Raw genomic sequence first — 23,734 nt, forward strand, 5'->3', positions numbered from 1 at the left:
ACTACTGGCACATACTTAATCCCCATTCCGATCAAATCATCTCACAGGCACGACTGGATGAAGTCACTCTGCTCCAGAAAAGTTCATTGAAAAGAAGAAGCTAAGACACTTCAAAGAATAGCGGCTCAAAGGATATCACGCACAAAAGTGGGGACACTCAAGCGGGGAGAATGTAACATTGGAATGCAACTACTTTTCACAGCCAGATGATAAATGAGTCCGAGATAACCGTCCCAGTCACTAAAACCGTGCTCGCCTCTCCAGTCCACAGTCGTAGGCCTCCAGAAAGCTTTTTGGATTGTAACGTTTCTTTCGAGCAAGTTCATTTCCATCGAGTTTCTTTGGCAAGAACAGAAAACTAGAGGACGACTCCATTGCTGTGAGATGCAGCTAATTTGTTTGCTTTTTGGGGTGCGGGCCCTCATTGTCTTCGATGGGTTGATTTATGATCTTATGGATCACATCATTCAGAGGAAGAAAAAAAAAAAGCAGCGCTCAAGCAGGAAGTGCCTTTCGTCACCAAGTGTATAATAAAGTGATCTGACGTTAAAGTAAATCCGAGCTGACGTTCCCGGTGATTGGAGCGAAACTTCAATGCGCGACCTTCACAAAAAAGTTAAAATTACTTGAACGATGAGCAGCAGCATTTATTTAAATATCTAAAACTTATTTTCAACAGCAAAAAAAAAAATCAACAACAAAATTCCTGAGGATGGATTGCAACTAGACCCATAAAAAAAGTATTTTTGTTTTTTTGCAAAAAAACTATAGCATGTTAATGTTATGTATTATAGTAATGCGTCTGCATCCATCAGGAGCTTGAAACTCACACCAGAACCATATTATAAGGGCTTTAACATTATCATAAATGGTGCATATTTGCAGGGATCATTAGAGTGTGATATTTCATATATACTGTATATTAATATAGACCCAAATAAATAAGAAAGCCTTTCTCAGCCTACTGCAAACCAAAAACACCTCTGGGAAAATGTGTGCTTTTTTTGTTTGTTTGTTTTGTTTTAAATTGATGTGTCCAAATTGTTTTTTTTTCTCCTGTTGAAAACTACATGATAAAATAATGAAATGCACACACGCGTGTTAAACTTTCGGGCTCATGATTGTACACACCAAACTTCCCGCAAACAGAAGTGATGGCACTGATCCTTCGAGTGTCAGTTTTTGTCAATCGTGACAGACACAGGGGAAAAACTACACAAAATGCAAAATAGTATTTTTCTCTGTGACAGGCTGCAGTTTTAGAGTCGTTTTTTTTGTTTTTTTGTTTTTTAGAGTCCGTTATAATGAGCCCCCCAGCGCTTATTGATGTGGTCAAAGGTGTGTGAAACCCACTGTTGCTCCAACACTCGATATCTCTCTTCACACAAGAAAAGAGGCTTTCCACGGCTGGAAAAACAGGAAAGGAAGACAAGAGTGAGGTCTTTGTCAACCAGTATTTCTTTTTTTTTTTCTTCAAGTACTTTCCTAATCGAATCTATGGGGCGTTTGACATTTCTTTTTGTACTGAAAAATAATGGTAGTAGCTAAAAGGGTTGGCAACAAGTTGCAACAGAATGTAAGCTGAATTTAAGCTTCTCGTGCAGGCCATATTTAATGTTATTTTTATCATTAGGTATGGGCCAACAAAAACTTACAAATGAGAAAATATTATTGTCAATTTTGGTCAGTCATGTTCAAAGATTGCACTACTTTCTAATTTATAATACACACTGGCCCATGAGCAGCAAACTCTAACAACAATAACTTGAAGTAAATTTCATAATTTGTTACAATTGTAGAGAGATGCAGTATTTTTCTATGTACAATGTTTTGAGATTTTTACCGTTTCCTATGGACGGGTTGTTTAATTTTGGAGCAATACTTAGCAGTTTTACACCATAAAATAGTAAAAGAAAACAATGTAATGGTTTTATCATCTAAATGTATAATTTAATATTTAATACAATACTCTATAGCTCTTGTAAATGTGACTGCAACTATTTCAAGGCCGTTTAATGTTGCAAATATGGTATCATGGAATTTTCTTCAACTTGACTATACTATCCTCCATTGTTTTTACATGTGTGTGTGTGTATGTGGGTGGGTTACCGTAAATCACGGTCCTCTTCCCCGTGGGCATCAAGGTAAACAGAACCCCAAAGACAGAAGCGATGTCCACGAATGATGATGATGACTGAGGCATTAATCAGTAGAAAGATGCCAGTAGCAGCACCACAGTGTTGGGAGTGCTAACAAAAACAACAAATTGTATTGTGTGAATACAATATGAAGCCGTTTCGGCTGCAAGATGATTTGGAATTGCTTAGGGGAGAACAACTTACCAAAACACATTCACAGATACCCTGCTGCTTGCAGCAAACCCCTTTGAGACAGACAAAGGCGCCACAGACAAGGCAGAGCGCGGGGTCCTTTGGCACCTTTTTACAGACAGTACAGGCCTTCCTGTGGTAGTACTGGAAGATGATATTGTAGTTGTCAGGCAGCTGCAGGAGGCGGGGCGGTGCCCATTGAGGATCCTGGACTAGCAAGGTCTTCACAAGGTAAACCAGAGGAAAGGGAGAAACCTTTAGGTGCTTTCACATTCTGTCCTGGAATTTTTCCTACTGTACGATTCTATCTCCTTATTCATGTGCTTCAACAGCTTTCAAATGTAAATAACAAATTGACCTTGAGTTGAGAGATATGACGATATGCATAGTATTGTAGTGTCCTGGCAAAAGGATGTGTCTTTAAAAGGGACAAAGAATACATCATGTCTATCCTAGCAGAAAGAATCTTTTCTAATAATTGGAAAAAAAAGAATAACATTTTTCTCATGTGTCATAGTGAAAAAAAAATGCCAGTGTTTTGGGTCAGACAATTTATCAATGCTGGTACTATTTTAGCCAATCAAACAAGTATCCCAGTATCCATACTGTGCACGTATGATCGTTAATTAATATTCCTTATCACACCTAGATGTGCTCGAGTAAATCTGTGTGTACAAAATGGCTGCGCATGCAAGGGATATTATTATTTTCTGTTTAACTGTTATTTCCTTTATTGTTGGAGGTCTAACAACATTTCCATCTGCATAATTACTATATTACTATATATTTCACATGAAGATCATTTTTACAAGGAGCTGTCTGTCCCTTTAAGAGCAGATCCAGTTTGAGCGTGCTCCCAGTGTCGCAATTCTCTCGTTCACTACCTTCTGGTGCAACTCCACCACTTACCAGCGATTGCTCCGCCTCCACCTGAGAGAGCCCTTTGACCTCGGCACACCACTGCGTGATCAAGTCGAAGGCGCCGACCGCCCACTCCAGACACGAGGCACTGTTGATGGGATTTGAAGCCACGGAGGGTGCAGGCGCCAGCCCCAAACATACGGCCAGAGACGAGAACTCTTCTTGCTCCTGACGACGGACGGCAGCACAATTTTGTCAAAAGAATTGGAATATTTTAAAATAAAAGTATCGCTAAAATAACCACGCACCGAGCAGCCGGTGAGGTTGTCCCCATAGAGGTGATGCTGCAGAAGGCAGGAGAGTCGGAGGAAGGGCAGGCAATACTGCTGGAGGCTGAACTCAACAGATTGTGGGGACCACACGCTGGAGCTTAGCTGGAAAGAGGAGACAGACAGACAGTCACAGTGGAGCAATAACCACCTAACAGCTTGGGGATAATAGCATCATAAATGTCTTCCAGGTAGATATTAGTTTAACTACTGTCTTTTGGGAAACTATGATAGGTGCGATTTGGTGAATATTGACAGAATGAAAGGGAAAGTGCTGAGTAACTCACCAGCATATCTTCCATGCTCACTGCATAGACACTTTTGCTCTTGGACAACTCACTGATAACATGACTGAGCAAAGCTTCAAAAGAGGTTTCTGCATTTGCACGGGCCTAAAAATCACAATAAAGATTGGAATTATGACATTATGGCTGTAGTGTGTTATGAGTCATTTCAAAAAGGCAGTCTTAAAATCCAGTTTTAACAGAAAAAAATATAACATAATTCAATGGCAGATAGCTGGGTCATATTGTTGACATATGAATGATAAGATGTCATCATTTTGCTTTCAAACGTAAGAACGGAAAATGAAGGAATGAATGAATATATTAGGTGTTCCAAGTGAGGTGTCATGGAAATATAGTTAGTAGGTTGTTGAAAAATATACTGTATATTGTAAACAGATCTATAATAGTCAATTCTCCACAGCAAATCGTATTTCCACTTTTTTTAAAGCACCCTGCAGGGCGGATGGATTGCGTGAAACCGCTGCAAGCATTCATCACGTGGAAGACAGAAGAATATAAAACACCAGTCTTATCGCATCGACTCTCCTTTTTCAAAGATTTATAGAATCCATCCACCATAATCTGGGCCTACTTTAAATTTCGATTCAGCACATTTACATTGCTTTGAAATCCCTAACGAGCCCAGTCAATGTTTGCCTTAAATTCATGACTATTTAGCATAAAGATTCCCAGCAGCCATTACTGGGAAGGGTTTCAACTATTTATCTTTTGACATTCAAGCCAGCAGCTCACTAATCAGGTTTAATTGGGAGAAGACAAATAAGCAATTAATGCAACACTCTCCAACAGTCACACTATTCAAGATAACGAAGATCGATACTTCAGTCTGCAGAAGCCTCGTAAATTAAATGGCAAAGAGCTACGTCTCAATACAAAATCATAAACAATGATTTACAGTGGGCGGCATGGCCGATGAGTGGTTAGCGCATCGCCCTCACGGTGGGGGACCTGGGTTCAAACCCAGGTCGGTCCACCTGTGTGCAGTATGCATGTTCTCCCCGGGCCTGTGTGGGTTTTCTCCGGGTACTCCGGTTTCCTCCCACATTCCAAAAAAACATGTATGGTAGGCTGATTGGACACTCTAAATTGCCCCTAGGTATGAGTGAGCGTGAATGGTTGTTTCTCTCCTGGTGCCGTGTGATTGGCTCGCCCCCATTTCAGGGTGTCCCCCCCCGCCTCTGGCCCAGTCAGCTGAGACAGGCTCCAGCACCCCCCCGCGACCCTAGTGAGGCTAAAGCGGTTCAGAAAATGAGAATAAGATGATTTAAAGGAAGGTTAAGGGTTGGTTCGGGAGGTTGTACTAAAGACACCAAAACCAAAAGAATTTGTTGTACGGGTGCACTTGTACCTTTTTGATTGCTCCTGAGGAGCTCCAAGCCTGCCTTTCTTCTGGCCTCAGCTTAGTTGAGAGTGCAGCCAGAGCCTGGGTAAATTGCAGGTTGTACAGCATCTTCACCACACAGGTAAAGTGCTCTATAGTACAAAAAGGGGAGCAAAAGAACAGATTGTAACCCATAATCATGATTTTTTTTGCTGGCTATTAACTCCTCACGGCCTGTTTCATGTGCAACACTCATTAGTCACTCAATTGTTGATCGTTATTAGACTTCCATTTGTTTATTTTCAACCGAATGGATGCTGCATACTGAGCTGTGATATGACCAGGCTTGAAATAATTGTAACTTTCTTATGCATTGACAATTCCTATGTACTAAGAGTCCTCCTTGCCCTTGAAAGCAGTCAATCAAATTGAGGTGGTAATGAAATGAGTCATTAAACATGACTGCAGCTTGTCAGTGAACTCTTTAGCTGGTCGATGGCGGAGATACTGCGACAAGCTTGAGAAGAAGGACACACCAAGGAGCTGCAGAATCAGACACCAAGGACCCCAACACTGTATGTGTGTCTTGTTTTCGCACCCGGTGCGTATTCAGCGGATCGAAATGTTACAATCCCGTGGTTGGTTAGAAGAAGAAGAAAAATCAAGTGATGCAGCTTTGTCACTGCTGAAACAATTTGCCACCATCTTGTGGAATCGAAAGGCAATTACAAACCTTTTTAGGTGAAAGTCCATTCTCAGTTTACAGTACCATCCTATTACTATGTATTTGTTTTAATGGAAAACAAACCTCGATTTTATATCAAACCTAAGAGTTATTTAAACCACCTCAAGTGCTTTTCTGATTTACAATAAAAGCAAAGGAAATTCTACCACTCAAGAAAAACTATTTTGATCATTTTGCCCTAAGTGCATTACCCAAACACATGCAGTGCAATGATGGGAGGGAAATTTTAAAAACATACCTTTTCGAAGAGGGTGCGGCATGGTCAGCACAAAGATAATCAACAAGGAAGGAACGTCTCTAAAGAGCATGGGTACTTCTGGTCTCTCATCATCAAAATCACTGAAAAACAAACACCTATGTGAGCCTTCAATTGAGTCCACGTGTTGTCATATTTCACAATTTAAAACCTGAGAGAGCTAAGGTTGGTACTTGAATTTTTTTTTACCAAAAAACATCATCAAATTAAGTGTTTGCTTAATGCATCCCCAGTTTCAGTTTTGTTACATGCCATTTCCCATGAATGCCTTTCTTTTCTGTTGACAATTAAACTCTGCACTCTTGAGAGACCTCGGGAGTTTTGAATGAGAGGGACTGCACTTAGAGTATAATACCCTCCATTACTAAAGCACTCAGCGGTTAATTCCACAGTGCATTGACAGAAAACCTTTATGGATACAGCTCTCACCCCTTCCAAGACCAAAGTACAGAGCATGTGCACTTTTGTTTGTCTTTTTAATTCATTCCTCTACTACTGATCTAATAAAAAAAGGAGGATCAGAATGCATCTATGTAAAACACCTCTCTCGCATGCTCTCCCTGGCCTATTTAACGGGATTGGCTCATCCTCGCTGCCTCGGGGTGTCACCGAGATGGCTCACTTCTGAAACCTCCACAAAGTATTTTTAAACAGAAAATGGCTCCTGTGAGACGACAGCGTGCCTGCGAGCATTTTTAGCATAACGCGTGTAAAAGCAAAAGCGGGGAGGAGCAGCTCTCTTCATTGTTCAGTGCCGCAACATCTTTCGGGAACATGATAATGCGCTGGAGCACAACTGTCTAAGAGGGGAAAGAAGCACATAATACACAAGGCACTCACTATTCTCAATACATGACAGAGCAAGCTACTGTGAAATGCTGTGCTGGTGGCGAGCGGTTGTTCTTAGTACAGTGAATAAGACGGGGTCGTTTCGCTCTCTGTGGAGTGCCCGGTAATTTGCCAGATGTAGCAATTACCGGTTGCTATGGAAACCGTCCATGGTCCATTTTCTGTATTTAGCTTCTCTTTGTGTAACCGAAATCTGTTGGGGGCAGGAGGTCCTTGGAAGGGAGCGATGCAGGGGGAAATGGGGATTGAAGAGGGTTTTTTCCCCCCAAGATGGGATGTCAGCGCTATTAAGAGAAGGAAGAAAAAAAAATGCTCACTCTGTCTCTTTGCTTTGTGTAAGTTGAGTCAGCTTTGTCCAAGGATTGTAGGCAGAATCAATACTGTAAAGACGCATGTGCATAGCCAACACATGGAAGAGCTGATCTGAAGTAGAAGAGCATTATTTAGAGTGACAATAGTGTAAGCTTGAGGAAAAGACATATTTCCTATAGTCATTGTCTGAAGCAAGTAAATTGAATGAACAATACAAAAAAACACTCCAGTTAGAAACAATATCATTACTAGGTTAATAACCCTTGGCCTACAGGCAAAACAAACAGTCATCCACAAATCATTGCTAACCCCCCCAGAAAGGAAAATATGGGACCAGAATGCAAAAAGGGCTCTATAATAGGATTTCAGTCAAGAACCAATGCTTAGAGCAATACTGCCACCTACAGATGTGTTTAGAAGTAGCTGAAGAATGAAACAAAGATTCTCGAAATTGTTTCAATGTTAAAATAAACAGACATTTTGGCTTCCTATACCATAATGATTGCAAACAAGAGAAACACAGCCTTTTAGAATGATCTTCAATTCGTATCTAGAATACATAGTTGTAGGGCCCTGTTGGAAGATAGCAGGTGCTTCCATGCAAATGAATTCACTCAAGACTGAACAATAACCCAAAACAAGTGAGTAAATGTCCTAATGGGCTTTCCTGAAAGGTTATTTTTAACTCAGACAGCTCCATTTTAAACCTCCTTGCAACCAGTCAGTGATGACAGGCAGCAGCCTCAATTTTGATGAATTAATTTCAACACTAAAAATAATGTGCCAAGCAGCCCTCCTCCATCTGCTGACATCCCCTGCAACGTGTATCTAAAATTTATTTCACAATTTGGGCTATTTCTAGCTAAGCTTTTAATGAGAGCGATGCTTTTAGGGACGAGTCCAAGATCACGTCAACATTCCACGATGTATGCCCTTGTCAAATCATGACACTTGGATTTTCAGCTAGGATAGCATCTACCCTTGCCTGTCATTGTTAATAGACCTTTTGTGTCTTTTGTCTTTTTATGGCTTAGGAATGACATGGATGGATGAGCCGGATCTCAAAATTTGACAACGTGTTATTATGTTAAGAAGAAGCAGGGACCAGCTCACTAAATGTGGAATGTGCTGGATTGGAGTAACATTGCTTCTTTTGGGGAATTAAAGAAATCTATTAAAAACTATGAATTGCAAATCATTGTTTTATTATTACATTTTGTCAAGCATGTCATTTTTTTGGAAGTAACAATTAATTCAGCGCCACGAGAGATTAATAGAAAATGCTTACTGAGACACGAGCGCTTGGCAGCTGCGCTGGCTCCACCGCAACACAGAGTGCCTCCCCGATGTACAAGTTCTAATTCCAGATTGGTCCTGGGAAGAAACAATCAATTTATTTACAAATAGAATGGATTACTCTGAAATCACAAGTAAATAAAGATAAGCAATCAATCCCAATGAGCTGGGTTCCTACCACTTTCATTGAGTTAAGTTCAAGACATTTTAAGAATACTTGGAAAACCCCCAAAAAATCTTAAACACCTAGAATGTTGTAAATTCCCTGGCTCAATTCAGGGCTGTTCTTCTTCAAAAGATTTTTACATGGATGAAGCTCCCAAGTCACATTGCTATTTAATGGGACAGACAACACCCTCACCGTGTACATCGTAGCAGGGCGTTTTGTTGAGAAAATTGAAAAATAAATGTGTGACAGTGGAGAAAAACAAATAAAAGCTTGTATTTCCAGGAAGTGGCTGCCCAAAAATGCAACATCACCATGGTACTGTTTTATCCAATCAAATGTAAGTATCCGAGATTGTTTGGCCTTCCTTGCTTTGTCATCTCATCCCATGCAAACCAACTCCTACACCCATTTTTCACTTCTACAAATATTACCGTGTTCTTCTGCTGTGCTATGATGTCTAACTGAAATTGCTGATCCATACAACCAATGATTTATAGAGATAAATCTAGTTTAGTGGCCAAACCTTTTCACACCATTGTACATTGACCAACCAACTTTTATATGAAGGTCTTGACCAACCATCTTTTATATGAAGGTCATGTATACTACGGGTCTGTCCCTTTGAGAGTGCAACAAACAATGACCTACGCAGACCTTGTTGAGCTGCACAAAGATTTTCACTGGAGTAGCATGAATGCTAATGGGCCATTGTGAATTCAAATTCTGCCAGCAATAATAAGGAAAAGACTAATCCAAACCTGCATCTGTACATAGATGTTGTACACTGAACTAAAAGTAAATTAAAAAAAATTGCATCTGCGCACATCTTGCTTCCGCCACAAGCCATTTCTATTGCCCCGCAGAGTGGGAGCCAATTCCTGAGTTTCCTTAGAGTGGAAGGGGGAGAAGCAATTTCAGATAGATAATGCAGCCACGACAAAGCTCCATCTGGCTTTTGCTGATAAGAGCACCGTTGTGACAGAGGAATTTTTCCACTCATCGGGCAATTTGCACTGTTCATTGAACTTCAGGGAGCCAAAAAGGCACCCAAACACATTGTTGCATTTAGGGTGAAGGCCTGAAACAACCACGGTGTCAGGTGAGGAAAAGATTTGAGGATTTCTACTTAAATACAACAAAGATCAAGCAAAAAAAGACAATGTCAACCAGAATACAGTGACTTTTGTCCAGCTTGTTGATAAAGCACAATCGGGGATTTTACGGTTGATCCAACATTCCCAAAATCATAATGAAAAATGTTCGCAAAGAATGATCTCTCATTAGTGTATTTCTGCAAAGGAATTTATTAGTTTGCTAGCTGTCCTAATAGAGATTATCAGTTCATTCAATTAAAAATCACATGATCAGAGTGAGCCCTTACCTCGCCAAGGAATACAAGAAGAGAAAATCATTGTCGGGGGAGCCGGGATTCTTGCCGTAGTCCATGTACTTTTTCTGCGTGGTGTTTTTAATATCTTTAATGACCAACTCCATTTCTTTGCTCAAGTTGGACTCCGTCTGATCAAACAGAAATGACCCTCTTTCATGCAAAGAAACATTTATATTCTTCTATTTCAATCTCACACACTTATTACTTACTGGGAAGAGGCCTAGGTTGTCCTGAAGAGCATCTACTTCCTTTATTAGCACACTGGTCTTCTTGTTTGTGGGGGTATACCACGCACCGGCCTCTGAGCCGCGTCCAGGTCGACAGGGAATGACACTGTTGGCAAACTGTCGACATAGTGGGCAAGTAAATTCACCCTTGTCAACAGAGAATCCCTGCAGGACCTGGTCATTCTAAAGAGGGGAGGAAAGAAATTCCAGTGTGAGCTTATCTTTCAAAAGTACTACAAAAACAAATGATGGCATCTGTTCAGTCAAACGCTCAATAGGACCCAAGAGTTTTAAATCATTTATTGATGACTTGCTTAGAGATCCTTATTACCGATCGACAATCATTGATTCTGTAACCTTCGAAATGCTTAAAAAAAATAATACGTGTCACAAAGAAGAAGTGAATGTTCACGTTACCCTCAGAGACTCCATGTATGACTTGTGGCAATCTATGTGCAAAGTGTGTCCGCAGGTCTGCACATAGACGCCCCCGTCCCAACCTATTGACACGGACTGAAGACAGGAGCTCTGCGGCATTGACAGGAAAAGGTTCACATCATTATGTCAACACAGCAAATTGGTGTTCTACATTATGTTAATACAAGGGCAGAAATCCATTTAAATATATATATTTATTTATGTCACCCACATCCTTAAAGAACCGCTGCAAGAGGGTGAGCCGGACGTCATTAGCCACTGCACAAGTATCAGCAGAGTAAATGTGCTCTTCGTCACTGGTTGGGAGATTCTTTGCATCCATGCTTTTGCAGCGATGGCCAAGCACTGAATACATTTTAAAAATACCCAGTTAAAAAATGTACTTTTGATAATACATTTTTTTTCTATTTTTACTGGTGGAGGTCGTAGTAATAATATTTTAACATTTTTGCCAGACGGTGAGGCATCCTATGTTATGGTCAATAAATCATTTTACGTAACTTTGTATTCAAACAAGCCTCCAAAAATACAAAGGACAAAAAAAGCTCTGCAAAATTACCCGAGGAGGCCTGAAGGAGAACAACGAGTCCAGTAGGTCTGTCCTCTGTGGAGGGTCCACTTTGTCCACAGATCACACACTCATAAAGAACTTCTGAATCCATCATCTCAGATCCTCCCAGGTCCATGGATGCCTCCATTTCTGGAGATTCTGGCACAAAAGAAATAGTTCAAAGAACTTAATTGAAGGAAAGCAAACATTTCCTTTGACCAATTTGAGTTATCACATATCAAAACTGCAATCAAATCATGTTTAACGCATTCAAATGGCAACAATTATAGGTATCACTATACATCGTATACCAACAATAATGCACTTGCTATGTAAGGTGCCTTACAAACATTTACCTCAAAGAGCTACAAGGAAAAATAAAAATAGATACAAATTCAAAGCAAAACTCACTGGATCTCCCACCGATGGGACAAATTAATTATGAAGATACTCTACATGACCGGACTTTCGATGATCTAAATGAGTTTAAATGTTACGAAGGGTGTTTTTTTCCAGTAAATATTGAGCAAAAATGTCACCTTGTGTTGATTTATGACACTGAGAGAGAATAGGCACTTAACTAAAGGTCACTGCGGGAGCTTTTGCCTAAGGCTGACTCAGTGCTTGTGCGCACGCACACTCAAGGTGAAATGACAAGGCAACACAAATAATGTTTTTCAGCATTACTGCAGCTTCGAAGTACAGTACAGTAGTAGTGTTGTGTTTTTGCTATAGATTGAAGGTCTCTATCATTAGCTACTGTAGTTACCGGGAACTGAAATAAGAAAACATGTTTGGTTCAGCAATGTGGTGTCTCTTGTATAGCAACTGAATTGTGGTATTAGCTGTTTGTGCCGATTAAAGATGGCCTGAAACTGTCTACACGGTGAAAATTCTAAAGTCCCCCCGATATGAAATAAAGACAATGTCACACTGAAAAACAGTTACCGTACAAATAGAACACATACCAAAAAATAAATGTACTTTTTGTTAAAACTGAGGTAAGAACTGAGGACTAAAATCCCAACTTTAAAGTAGAAGCAATATTCATTGGTAAGAGTCATAAATACATTTGGGTTTGGTGATTGACACAAATGCGCTAATAATACAAGATATATTATCGTAATAACGCAATTGTTTCTTTCGTTAGTATGACTTGGTGTCAAATACGTCTCCTCTAATTTATGACGTTACCTTGGTGCAAGGATGCAAACACGTGTAATAGACTAAAGAGAGTCACAGCTCAGCTGGAACTGTGTACACAGGGTCACAACAGTCCCTGTCTGGCCTGAGCAGCCATTCTTCATTTACTAAGCATACTCTGTCAGAGGGGCCGTAGGAGTCCAGTTAACTATTAGCACAGAGCTCCCCCGTGCCCTTCGCGGCACACTAGATAACTCGCTTCCGGATTTGTTCCAACAGGCCTGCGGTCATCACAAACTCACATCACATTAAAACAGCGTTGGCGGCCCCCAGTTTGCCATTGGAAAGTAACGTGTTGTGTGCTCTATAAGATTTTCGCACATTACAAAACAAAAATAACACTACCTGGCATTTCCCTTACCAACATCCATAGCGGTTTCCATGAAGCTCTTCTGTCTGGAGGCAAATTCTGCAAGCAACTTCTGTTGCCTCTCTCGAGCTCTCTGACGTCTGAAAGCAAGTGCAAGGATGACAATGCAGATGAACCATTATAATAATATTTCTATGCTCAGTGACTTCAGTATTCATCTACAAACCATTTACTTAATTTATAATGGCGTCTCCAGTTAAAGAACATATGTAAACACTCAGTTTGATCACCTTCACGGTAAAAAAAATGGCTTATTGAGTGACTTTTTGTTTTGGAATTAATGGACATTAATGGGTGGCTAGAAAAACAAACTCAACAAGTTATTTTTTTAGAGAAGCCAACAAGCACTCAGTTAAGCCAGAGAAAGCACATTCTTGAAAAACTATTTAAGATATTATAGAAAAGCTGTGTGTTACCGTTCTTCTTTATCCATGGTTTTCTTGTCTGTTGGACTGTTCTTCTTAGGTGGCACGGGAGGATAAACCTTTCCACAAATGTCCTGGATGCTACGTTTGATTTGACAACTCCGCGTGGCCGCCTTAGTGAGTATACGCTCGATGGCCGTAATCCCATCACCGTGAGCGTGGCGGCCCGTGTCCATATTATCTAACCAGGATTCCGATAAAGAGTTCTGCTTGGACGAGAGCTTCTGGTGCAGCTTGACGAGGAGGGACAACATGCTCTCTCTTATCTCCAAGATCTCCGTCACCAGCTGTGGAGGCGTACCTGGTGGCACCCAGCGCGTCGAAGAACTCTTGGGCCTGACGACCAGGTTAGCCTCGGAACTGCTGCGGTTGATTATCTCCTGGAATTTCCTCCTGCGCTCCGCCACGAGGCTGAATACCTGGGCTTCCCGCAGGTTCTGAGGACATAAAATGATTTTTCTCCATAAAATGACATTTTATGTGTGCACACTTACTACGTTGTGTTTATTTAGTGAGATTCCATGATTAAATGCTGTTTAGTTCATAAGGCATTAAGAACTATTGCATGTTTTAGAATCAATTTTTCAACTCATCACATTGATTCATTAGATCGTTTATTTATTAAATGGTCAGCTCTATTACATTAACTAACATTATGACAATCTGTTACTTTTAATTAGTTACCCTGCCTAGTACACACTCACACACACACTGCACTTTATCCTCTCTATTATAAGTGCGAAATGATCACAAACTTCTGACATTTTCTCATTTTTAAACCATCTCTCCTCCAGGCTAGTCCATGCGGAAAAATGATTACTGTGAAGCTCAGAGATAGAAGTTTAGCTTCAAGTTACTTGATTAATTTTGCTGGTTCAGCTCCAATGGACAAATGAAATTAAGCACAAAATGATTCCATATCAGATGGAAAATGAGCTTCTCAGCACACACTTCTTATTCCAGCTGCAACTAGGTGTGTTGCGAAATCACCATCCCTCAACCTGACAACAATAATAAGATAGTGGACTTAGATGGATTCGAGGGATACTTCATTACCATAGTCAAATAGGTAACTGAAGTCAGCTTATCAAATCAGGGGTAATGTCAATGAATTCGATAGATAGGGCTTCGCTGAGCCACAACCCACAGTCTAAATGTAACATAGAATTTACCCTTCAGTAGCTCCAATATTAATGGAGTCCTAGATGGCTCCGTGTCCTCTTTCTCTAGGTCATGTTGATGTGTTTTCGTGCTTCAGCCTCCGGTTGGTACGGTAAAATCCCACATTCTTTAGGACTACTTTCTCTTTGACCCACTTTGAATTTCATATTCCATGATAAAAATAACAAGTACCCATCAACATACTCTGTTAGCATTGAGTCATACACCCTATGCCTCCCATTATTACATCTTTGTTTTTAAGAATGCTGATCTACAACACTACATCATTTATTTTATTTCAATAATAGTTATGGATCAGTGCGAGTTTTTATGTTCTTTGACAAGATTCTGACATTTATTTAGTGTTTAAATACATATCTGTGATAGTGGGACTCCATAATAAAAATGCAAGCAACGTTTCTTTATCTCTCTTGAGGATAGCCCTTCAGACAGAGCCATTACCTGAAAGGCAAAACACATCTGAAGGATTGCCATGACCTGACCCGACGAAAGAAACTGCGCCGCACTGTTAGATAAACATACATCATATTCCTCAGACACGGCAACATCAATCACACTGACGTGCGGTTAAAAAGTGTTTACCAAAATCTGCATGACACATACAATTAGTTTTAGCGGTGGAGAGCCGGGAGAATTGCTGAACCGAGGCCTCGTACACAAACCACAGTACACTGGGGACACTGACTTTAAATCAGGCACCGCGAGCAAACGTGCTGTTTAGCAATAAGGGACAAACACTACCTCTCTCCAATTGGCTGAAAGACGCCTGGAGTTCTGTGGATTGAGGATAGCACCGTGAACAACAATGCTGATGATATAAAGAGCCCAGTCTGACTCTAATGAAGTCAAATGACTTGTTTTTATGGACATTAAGATTTGACAGTGTTCAGGTGCAGCCATCGAGATGAGGTGCCTACCTGGCCATAAGATGAGGCTTCAGAGCTGGTGCTGGGCGGAGCCTCGCGTTTCACTTCAGGTGCCGTCTCGGGAACTCTCACTCTGACAAAGTTAATAACATGGTGCAGATTGGAGATGAGATTGGTGCCAGGGAACCAACTGTCATGACAGTGTTCCTCAATACAAGGCTCCTGAAAAGAGAGAAAAAATTGTATGAGACACACAAATCTTCATTAAGAAAATTCATTTTAAAACTAAATGAATCCCTAAATTATATCTACTCCATCTTTGTGCATTGTTTCTGCTAGGACGACCATGAATAAAAGTTACTATGAATTGAGAGTATGACTGTTTTGAGGAAAAATGAGCTGGTGTTTGGGTTCAAAGCATCATGTCCTAAAGCCATACTTATTCAAGTCTTCCCACCCATCATAACTTACCTCATCTTCTTTAATGTCTTGAACCTGGTTGTCCAAACCAAGCTCAATTAAATAAAGCACCATGCAAAGCACATGTTCAGACATGTTTTGATGATCCATCCATATCTGAAACAAACAACCATAATGATGAAAAGTTATACCTGTGTCTAATTTTATCCTACTGTAATACTAGTATGCAATACAGTATTTGCCATTACATTTTTGGACCATGTCTCTCACCCTGTTTTTTTTTTACATTATTTAACCACAAATGATAAACATGCAACATTTAAGAAAAAAAGATCATATGTGCTCGATTATATATTTTGAAGAGCTCACCTTGTACAGAAGAGTAAATATCACAATGTGCAAGGTCTTGCAGTGCAATAGTTTGATGAGGCCTTTATAACAGGGATGAAGGGGGGTCCTCTCCTTGTATGGGGGCCATGGGTTACCAGTGTGAAAGCCAGACTGCTTTAAACTTAACATAGAGGAAAAAAAGGAGAATACAGTAAAAAGGGACAATTATTGACAGTCACAATGGTACATTTCCAGGTAACAATATAGTATAATAATAGTATTTGCCATTCAAGTGAACCTAAAGGATTCTACTTTTATCCAGCTGACATGTATGTATCAGGAGCATCGCCAAACCCAGAAGATTTCCTCAATTCTATTACAATTTAAACTGCGATATTGATTTCTCTTGACAAGAATTTAATTGGATGCAATTCTAGCAGAAAATACTGGATGCGAACTTGCTTATCGTGTCTCTTCATGAACTGATGAGACAGACGACCTAACAACACCAAATAGAGTGCAATGAGATTGTTTTGCCAGAAAAGACAGAGAATATATTCTCAGTAAATGATGCATTGATGCGAGTGCAGTTATAAATTAAAAGAGAATCCTCAAATTAATTTGGGGAAATGTTAAGTTTAACTTACAATGCTGAATATCGGTCCATTGCAGACTGCACATCACGACGATACACAGTTCTGAGAACAACCATGATGGGGTCAAACTCATTCTCCCACACCTCAGCTGTTTGAGAAAAGGATGAGACACGCAGTATTAGCCTGCCACCAAGTGGTCAGATGTGGGCCTCTAACACTTAGATTAGCACACAAAAATGTCGTGAAAGGTATTTGTAATGACAATTCCACTGCTTGATGAATTTATTTGACCAATCTTCCACATTAGAAGACATCCTACCTTTTGGCGAGTACATTCCCTGCTGCATGGAACCTCCTGGCTCAAACACTGGCGCTTTAAAATCAGCTACAGCAGAAAGCATCTCCTCAAAACTACAGCTCCCTGGTACAATCCCACTCTTTGGGTTGGGATTCTCTGGAATCTAAAAGAACGTTGTTAAGGAATAACAAATTCAAGGACAAAGGCTTTCGTGCAGAGTCCCTTGAATGTATGCAAAGGATACCAGGTCTAACAGCGAGCTGTGCGTACGGTCATTCATGCACAACTGCGAAACCATCTCGGACCGAAGGATCTCGTCATCCGTCATCCCTGATGGTGAACGTGATGAGCAGAAGAGGAGCAGATATTAATAAAAACAACAATTTTGGGTTAAATGCATTAAAAAAAAAAGAATGTAAAAGAAAATGCAGTACTGTCTGTAATCACCCTACCCAGTGTATGCCTAACACACACAAAAAAATACATCTGATGGACAACAGAACACAGCGCTTCCCTTAATCAGCAGCTACTACAAGGTCATCCTTCACAATGAATCAGCACTCGGACAGTCATTGTTGCACCACTTACCTAAATGAATGCGAAGGCTTGTCAGTATGACTAAGAAGGTCAAAGCCCCTTCTAGCATTGGTCTTTCCTGTTCCGAGTCCAAGACGGCGTTCTGATGCTGAGATGCCATGGTCAAAAGATCAACCACTTTGAACCTGCAACGGCAAGACCATTTCTTGTTTTCTTCACGTAAAACAAATACAAGAGCGTGAATGGAACTCTACCTCTCAAAAACACTAGAGATGAAGTAGTCAGGATCAAGTCTTGATGCGCAAACCTGCAAAATAAGTGGAAGAGATTCCAAGTATAACAATCCTATACATACACACATTTATTAGCAAAGTGTCTCATGATTATTTCTGACCTGGAGTAGATAGATGTCGGGGTCTATCATGGAGTTGCAGAAGTGGGACTGCACGTAGGTCATTGCTTGTCCTTTTATCTGTAAGCCATTTCTGACCCACATGTTGCTGTGGATCTCGGACAAACATGCCTAGAATAAAATATTTTCGTTCATGGAATTATCATTTCAGTCATCAATTCCTGTAGAGAAGTTCAGGGGGGAAAAGAAAAATCTACCTGAATTTGCAGGGGGTGCACCATGATCTTCATTAGCATCTCTTGGTCAGGCAGTAGACTGTCTAAATCCAGGCCTTGGCACTTAACAGCCTGAACATTTTTCAAATAAAGCAAATGTCATGGTGAAATTTTGCCGCAATTAACATTTCCACCCAACTATGTATAGATGCTAAAAGATGGAAGTAAGGCGCTTAAACACATACCTTACTAAGAAACATGGCATAATAGCGATGTAGTGGTAAGTGAAATGTCACTTGATTTGGCAAAGGCTAGAAGAGAAACACAACATTGAGGGTGAAAGCCATAAATCTGTCTGTGTATCGAAGGCTGTGCTCTCAAATTTTACCTCATCATTAAAGCTGATGGCATCAAACCAAATTTGTAGAGTTTCCAAACAGTAGCGCACTACTGTTTTAGTATACTCCTGAGTCTCCTGCAGAGTCCCAATTGAACATGTTAAAACACCTTATATGGCAATACAACTCCAAGATCTAAGGCACGTGGAAGCAAATGACAGGACTAACTTTGACTTTGCAGTGAGTTAAAAGACCCCACATTGGTTGTGCACAGGCCTCCAGCTCAGCTGCAAATGCTGCATAGTATGTCTGAGACTCAAACTCCACATGCTCATTCAACTCTCGCTTATTCAGGTTCATTCCTGAAACAAAACCAAAAAAAATCACTACTTTTAAACAACAGCCACATGTTTTGTGGGAAAAAAATCAACAACTGTACATACATTTTGGAAAGGCAGCATAAAAACTGCACAATGTTAAATTTCTAGCATGAGACCGGCATACAACGTGGTAGCACGACTCGGCACATAACCAAAGCAAGAAGATACTGAAACCGACTGACCAAGGAGTAGTGTTATTTTTAGTGACATGACTACGCATGGCAAGTGATCGGAATAAAGCACAATTCGCAGGCTCATATAGCGTGTGCCACATTTCACCAATGATCATTGCCCCAAAAACAAATGTGTACGTTGTGATGAAATACTTGAGTCACGCTTTCTACCAACATTGAGATGAAACACCTTGGGCAAAACACCGGAATGATCATTGCTATACCGCCTCGGTCAAAAGAAATCTATTCTATTGCTGTCAATGGCAACCAACAGGTTAAAAGAAATCATGCACGACAAATGTTTTTGATGAAAAGGCAAGCAATTCAACAAGCACAAGTGCGAGAAGATCTCACCTTGGAAAAATGATACAAAACTCATCCACAGCATCAACAACGAATGGTCTTCAAGGAACTTTTTTGCAACACTTTGGTGTGACAAGATGTTGATAAAATCACTAACTAGAGGCCAGTACGTGTTATTCTTCAACAGAGCCTCGCTGCAGTTCACCACAACATGGCGACTGTTTTCTTCATCTGAAAGAGCAAAATGATTGAAAGCGGAAATGAATCGAGAGCACGTTTTGAGGCCTTCCTAACACTTACCTTGAAGTTCACTTTTAATAAGGCAACTCTCCATCATGTAAAGGAGGACAGTGACCATGATGTCCAACAGCTGACACTCCTCAGTCACATGGCGAGCCAATTCCTCGTTGCTGAACAATTGCACGCTGATATGTACAATACGGTTCGACATTGTATCCGACTCGTGACTTTTCATCAGAGTTTTCATGATGAAAGCATAATGCTGGACAAATGTTTTTGTAAAAGTGATCTGAAAAGACCCCACCCCCAAAAACCAAACATCAATGTAAATTCTTAAACGACCATGACGTGCTGAATATTGCTAAGCGCTTACCTTGTAATCCTGATCTGGCAACATGTTTAGTAAGAAGGTCACCTTCTTTTGAGGAAACTCGTACTTGATTGTCCAAAAGAGGAGCTCTTCCAAAAAACATTTATGCTTCAAACATTCAATAATAGACAAGTCTGAAGGCAGAAAAAACACAGAGTACAAGTAGTTTAAAAAAAAATCATAAAATATATCAAGAAAAAGTACTGTCTATATTTCGTTCATAATACCTTTTGTACTGCTACTCAGCTTAACCCTCTTTCTCTGGCCGACAGATTGTCCTCCATCTTGGTCCTCCTGTGGAGTAAGAAAATACAGCCAGTATAAATTTAAGTCACTGAAATCTAATTTACAATGTAAATTCTGATCCTGAGAAAAAAAACTATAAAAAAAGAACCTTTATAGTCAAATGCCTGGGAGGGTGTGGTACAATTCCCATACAAAATATTCCACTTGCCAAAAAGATACAGTTGTGTTTTAAGGATTGCCAGTATTTATCAACTTTCCACATTTGATAATTAAAAACGTTTAAAATGGTCTCTAAGATTGGAACAGTTTACCCTAAAATGGATTTCTATTATTTAAAAAAAAACAGTCTGAATCATGATCAGTATCCAGGAACAAAATGTACATCTTCCATCGTAACATTGCAAAACAATATTGTTTTAACTATTGCACAAACCTCTTTGCTCGACTCATCTGGGCTCCCTGGTGCTCCGGATCCTAAAAGTGACGTGTCAGATATGATTTTTTTTCCATGCTCATAATTAAACAGCTCAAACACATTTCATGATAAAGCTGAACACCTCTTTTGCTGCCTTGTATAAGAAGTTTTTTTTAACAACAACACAAAAAAGTTTCAAATTAACATAGTGCAGAGGACGAGAATCTCACCCAATAGAGCGTCAGCGCCTCCTTCGGCACCGAGAGCGACGTCGCTAGTAATTTGGGCCTTTTCCTCCACGGGCACCAGGCCAGAATTCTTCAACGCTGCCAAATACTTGTCATAGTTCTTTTTTGCAAACAAATTATCCTCCTGGCCTAAAGTAAAATTAAGGGAAAAAAATACTTCCACATCTATGGTCTACCAACACTACATCTTTTATTTTGTACCATAATTTGGAGAAAAAAATGTCAATCCAAGCAGTGGTAAATTGAACGGTGGTTACCCATGCTCAACTCCTTGAATGTTTGCTGATTGGTCAAGATCTTTGTGAGGACAGTCCGCATTGCTCCGCCCATTTTGGTGAGTTCTTCCAGGAATGAGATTTGAGGTTCCAGCTGTTGAAGAACTTTTTGCAGATCTCTCTCAGAAGAGGTGTCTGGTTCAAAAAGATAATAAAAATGATCAAAATGGCAGCGGTGAACAGATCTATTATTTTGTTTGAATGTGGATTGCGCAACTATGACAGCATTTAATATGTAGTGAGATCACACTACTAAAAATATGGCTTTGTTTTCAATTAACTGACATGACTGGGTTACAAACAAAAATTTATTTTACCAGCGGTGAACTTATATATGTACCTGGTTCTGTATATCCATCCCGCAAATATTGTATGACAGAAAGGATAAAACGAGGCAGGACCAACTCTGACATCAAGAGAAGATCTTTGGGAATTGCCGGAATATTCTCCCCTGTCCTCAACCGATGCCGTCTGCAAAACCTGTTTATGATAAAAATAAAACATTTGGGCATTTAAAAGCATGCCATGCTTGAACATATTTGAATTATAATAAAGGCAGCTGGGATAGGCTCCAGCACCCCCCGCAATCCTTGAGGATAAAGTGGTTCAGAAAATGAATGAATAAATGATTGAATATCATTTTCTACATTATTCTATTGATTAATAGAATAAAAATATACTCCCAACAAAGTTAATTCCAAACACTGTACTTTTAGATTTACTGCTTATTGATGTTTATTTTTTTCCAATCAGCCTATGCTGCATATTTTTGGGATGAAGCAGGAAACTGGAGTACCCAAAGAAAACCTGCACAAGCCTAGGGAGAACATGCAAATTCCATACAGTGAGGACCAACCTGCGATCGAACCCACGACCCCAAAACTGTGGAGCCAACGCGCTATTAGTCTGCAGTTATTGTACTGTATTTAGAAGCTGATGTTTGCCAAAATGTTTTCCCGATGCCCAACACAGTCCATCGAAAGATATGATTGACTCGGATCGTTATTTTTTTAGTTGTTTTATGAATCAAACTATTGATTATTCTCTCGTGATAGACATGTGCCAAAAGGAGCAGGTGTCGAATTGATGCAATCAGTTTAACAATGAAGCAGCATCGTGAAACCATAAATCCCTATTGATTGCACAATCTGTCTTTTAAAACACCTTTACCACAACATTTATCCAAATCCAAACGACCACAACACTATAAAACACAATGACGTCCAAGTTTAAGTCGGTGATTTAAGGGATGGGAAGGCTAACAGTAGTAGCTAAGTCGATGCTAACTACAGAGCGTTTCCTCAAAATAGAGGCGATCGTCGATTTAACGCTGCCGGTTTGCAGTAATGCCAAATCAATTCGTAAACATTTTATTTTAAAAGCCCCAATACGAGGTAGAAAAAAGCACCTGTCACTTAGATCAGCTATGTGTGCTAAGTTGGCTTACCCACTCTCTCGCATGACATTACTATCTCCACAGTCACAGGCCCCACCAGCCTGGCTCCGGAACATGTTGAAGTCATGGCTCGTGTGATCTCCGTTATTAAAGCACTCGGCACACAGTGACATGCAGGGAGAGATGCCACAGGTCCGGCATCGATATGCTACAAAATTGGCCGTCCACACTAAGCCGCACAAGGTCGCGTTGTCATAAGAACGGACCGTTTTGCAGAACTCTTCGAACGCTTCGCCTCCTGCAATCAGGCATTTACACCAGTCCAGCGCTTCGGTGTCCGTCGCTGGTTTTTCGGGATTTAGCACGTCGTCCAGGAGATCGTGGATTTGTCGGATCGCAGAACTGTTGTCACTTCGATTTAAGTCTGCCTTCAGGTGGGCGGCCGTGGCTTTCTTGTCCCGGCGTAACAGCGACGCCGCCATCATTCGCTGGCTTGTTGTCCACAAATTTATTTTTGTTGTCTTGCTTCCATGATCTCGCGGGGTTTCGCGATACTTCGGTGTTTTATTTTATTTTTTTCCATTTTAAAGGACTGTGCAGCCTACGAATGAGTACAAGGGTGAAACGCTTAAAAGAAATAAAAAAAAATACACTTAATTTACGTATGCATTTAAGAAAGTTCGGGAACACTTAAATCTGTGTGTTTGTGTTGTAGCTCCAAGGCAACAGACTCCTCATTTTGGTCCCTAAATGTATTGTAAAACAGAAAAAAATAGGAGGAGGTACAGAATAATGGACAATAAAGGCATCATAAGTCCTAAAGAAAGTCTTCAATGCCCAAATAGTCAGGTGATTTAGTTTAAAACCCGCTTCAAATATTTCAAATGAGAAATCTGAGCGTTTAAAGCCGTGCATTTGGGGGGTGTTATGCTTATTACATCATATTTTAACTTGTTCGAATATTATTTATTTTGGACAAAACCGGAATTATCACGTGTGCCAGTTCCATGACAATATTTTGGTAACACACTTAAACGGAAGTCATTTTCAAATGAATCATATATACAAAAGAGGGTAGATGTCAATAGTCACAAATGCGGCGTCTGTAACTAGGGGCGCATCTTGCGTCGGTCTCTACTGCAGTGGAGTATAAACTGAGACTTTTAGACACTAAA

General features: G+C 40.2%; 1 protein-coding gene across 1 annotated transcript; it reads right to left on the reverse strand.

The window, feature by feature from the left end:
• Nucleotides 1-827: 827 nt before the first annotated feature.
• On the reverse strand, nt 828-23,090 carry ubr3 (ubiquitin protein ligase E3 component n-recognin 3). Its single transcript, XM_077617314.1, has 39 exons — nt 22,611-23,090; nt 21,504-21,643; nt 21,146-21,298; nt 20,876-21,017; nt 20,659-20,710; nt 20,207-20,273; nt 19,983-20,113; nt 19,670-19,898; nt 19,421-19,600; nt 18,742-18,875; nt 18,564-18,650; nt 18,421-18,486; nt 18,218-18,307; nt 18,003-18,131; nt 17,863-17,915; nt 17,660-17,793; nt 17,316-17,401; nt 17,093-17,234; nt 16,825-16,921; nt 16,217-16,358; nt 15,899-16,003; nt 15,479-15,649; nt 13,371-13,816; nt 12,946-13,034; nt 11,391-11,540; nt 11,043-11,176; nt 10,811-10,921; nt 10,376-10,576; nt 10,158-10,294; nt 8,600-8,685; nt 7,317-7,422; nt 6,133-6,233; nt 5,177-5,301; nt 3,808-3,912; nt 3,500-3,625; nt 3,240-3,419; nt 2,343-2,552; nt 2,110-2,249; nt 828-1,407 (listed from the first exon to the last, which is right to left on the reverse strand). Exons 1-39 carry the CDS (start codon nt 23,042-23,044, stop codon nt 1,290-1,292), a joined length of 5,529 nt encoding a protein of 1,842 aa, XP_077473440.1. The 5' UTR covers nt 23,045-23,090; the 3' UTR covers nt 828-1,289.
• Nucleotides 23,091-23,734: the final 644 nt, after the last annotated feature.

The sequence above is a fragment of the Stigmatopora argus genome, chromosome 13 (assembly GCF_051989625.1).
Source record: "Stigmatopora argus isolate UIUO_Sarg chromosome 13, RoL_Sarg_1.0, whole genome shotgun sequence".
Taxonomy (NCBI): Eukaryota; Metazoa; Chordata; class Actinopteri; order Syngnathiformes; family Syngnathidae; genus Stigmatopora; species Stigmatopora argus.

What these genes read in the sequence shown, in the direction of transcription:
- ubr3 (XM_077617314.1), bottom strand. Translation starts at nt 23,044, where the DNA reads ATGATGGCGGCGTCGCTGTTACGCCGGGACAAGAAAGCCACGGCCGCC. An exon ending in TGCACCCCCTGCAAATTCAG is followed by an intron (nt 18,132 to 18,217) that starts GTAGATTTTTCT and finishes ATTTTATTCTAG; the next exon opens with GCATGTTTGTCCGAGATCCA. An exon ending in GAAGAGGACCGTGATTTACG is followed by an intron (nt 1,408 to 2,109) that starts GTAACCCACCCA and finishes CTGTTTTTCCAG; the next exon opens with CCGTGGAAAGCCTCTTTTCT.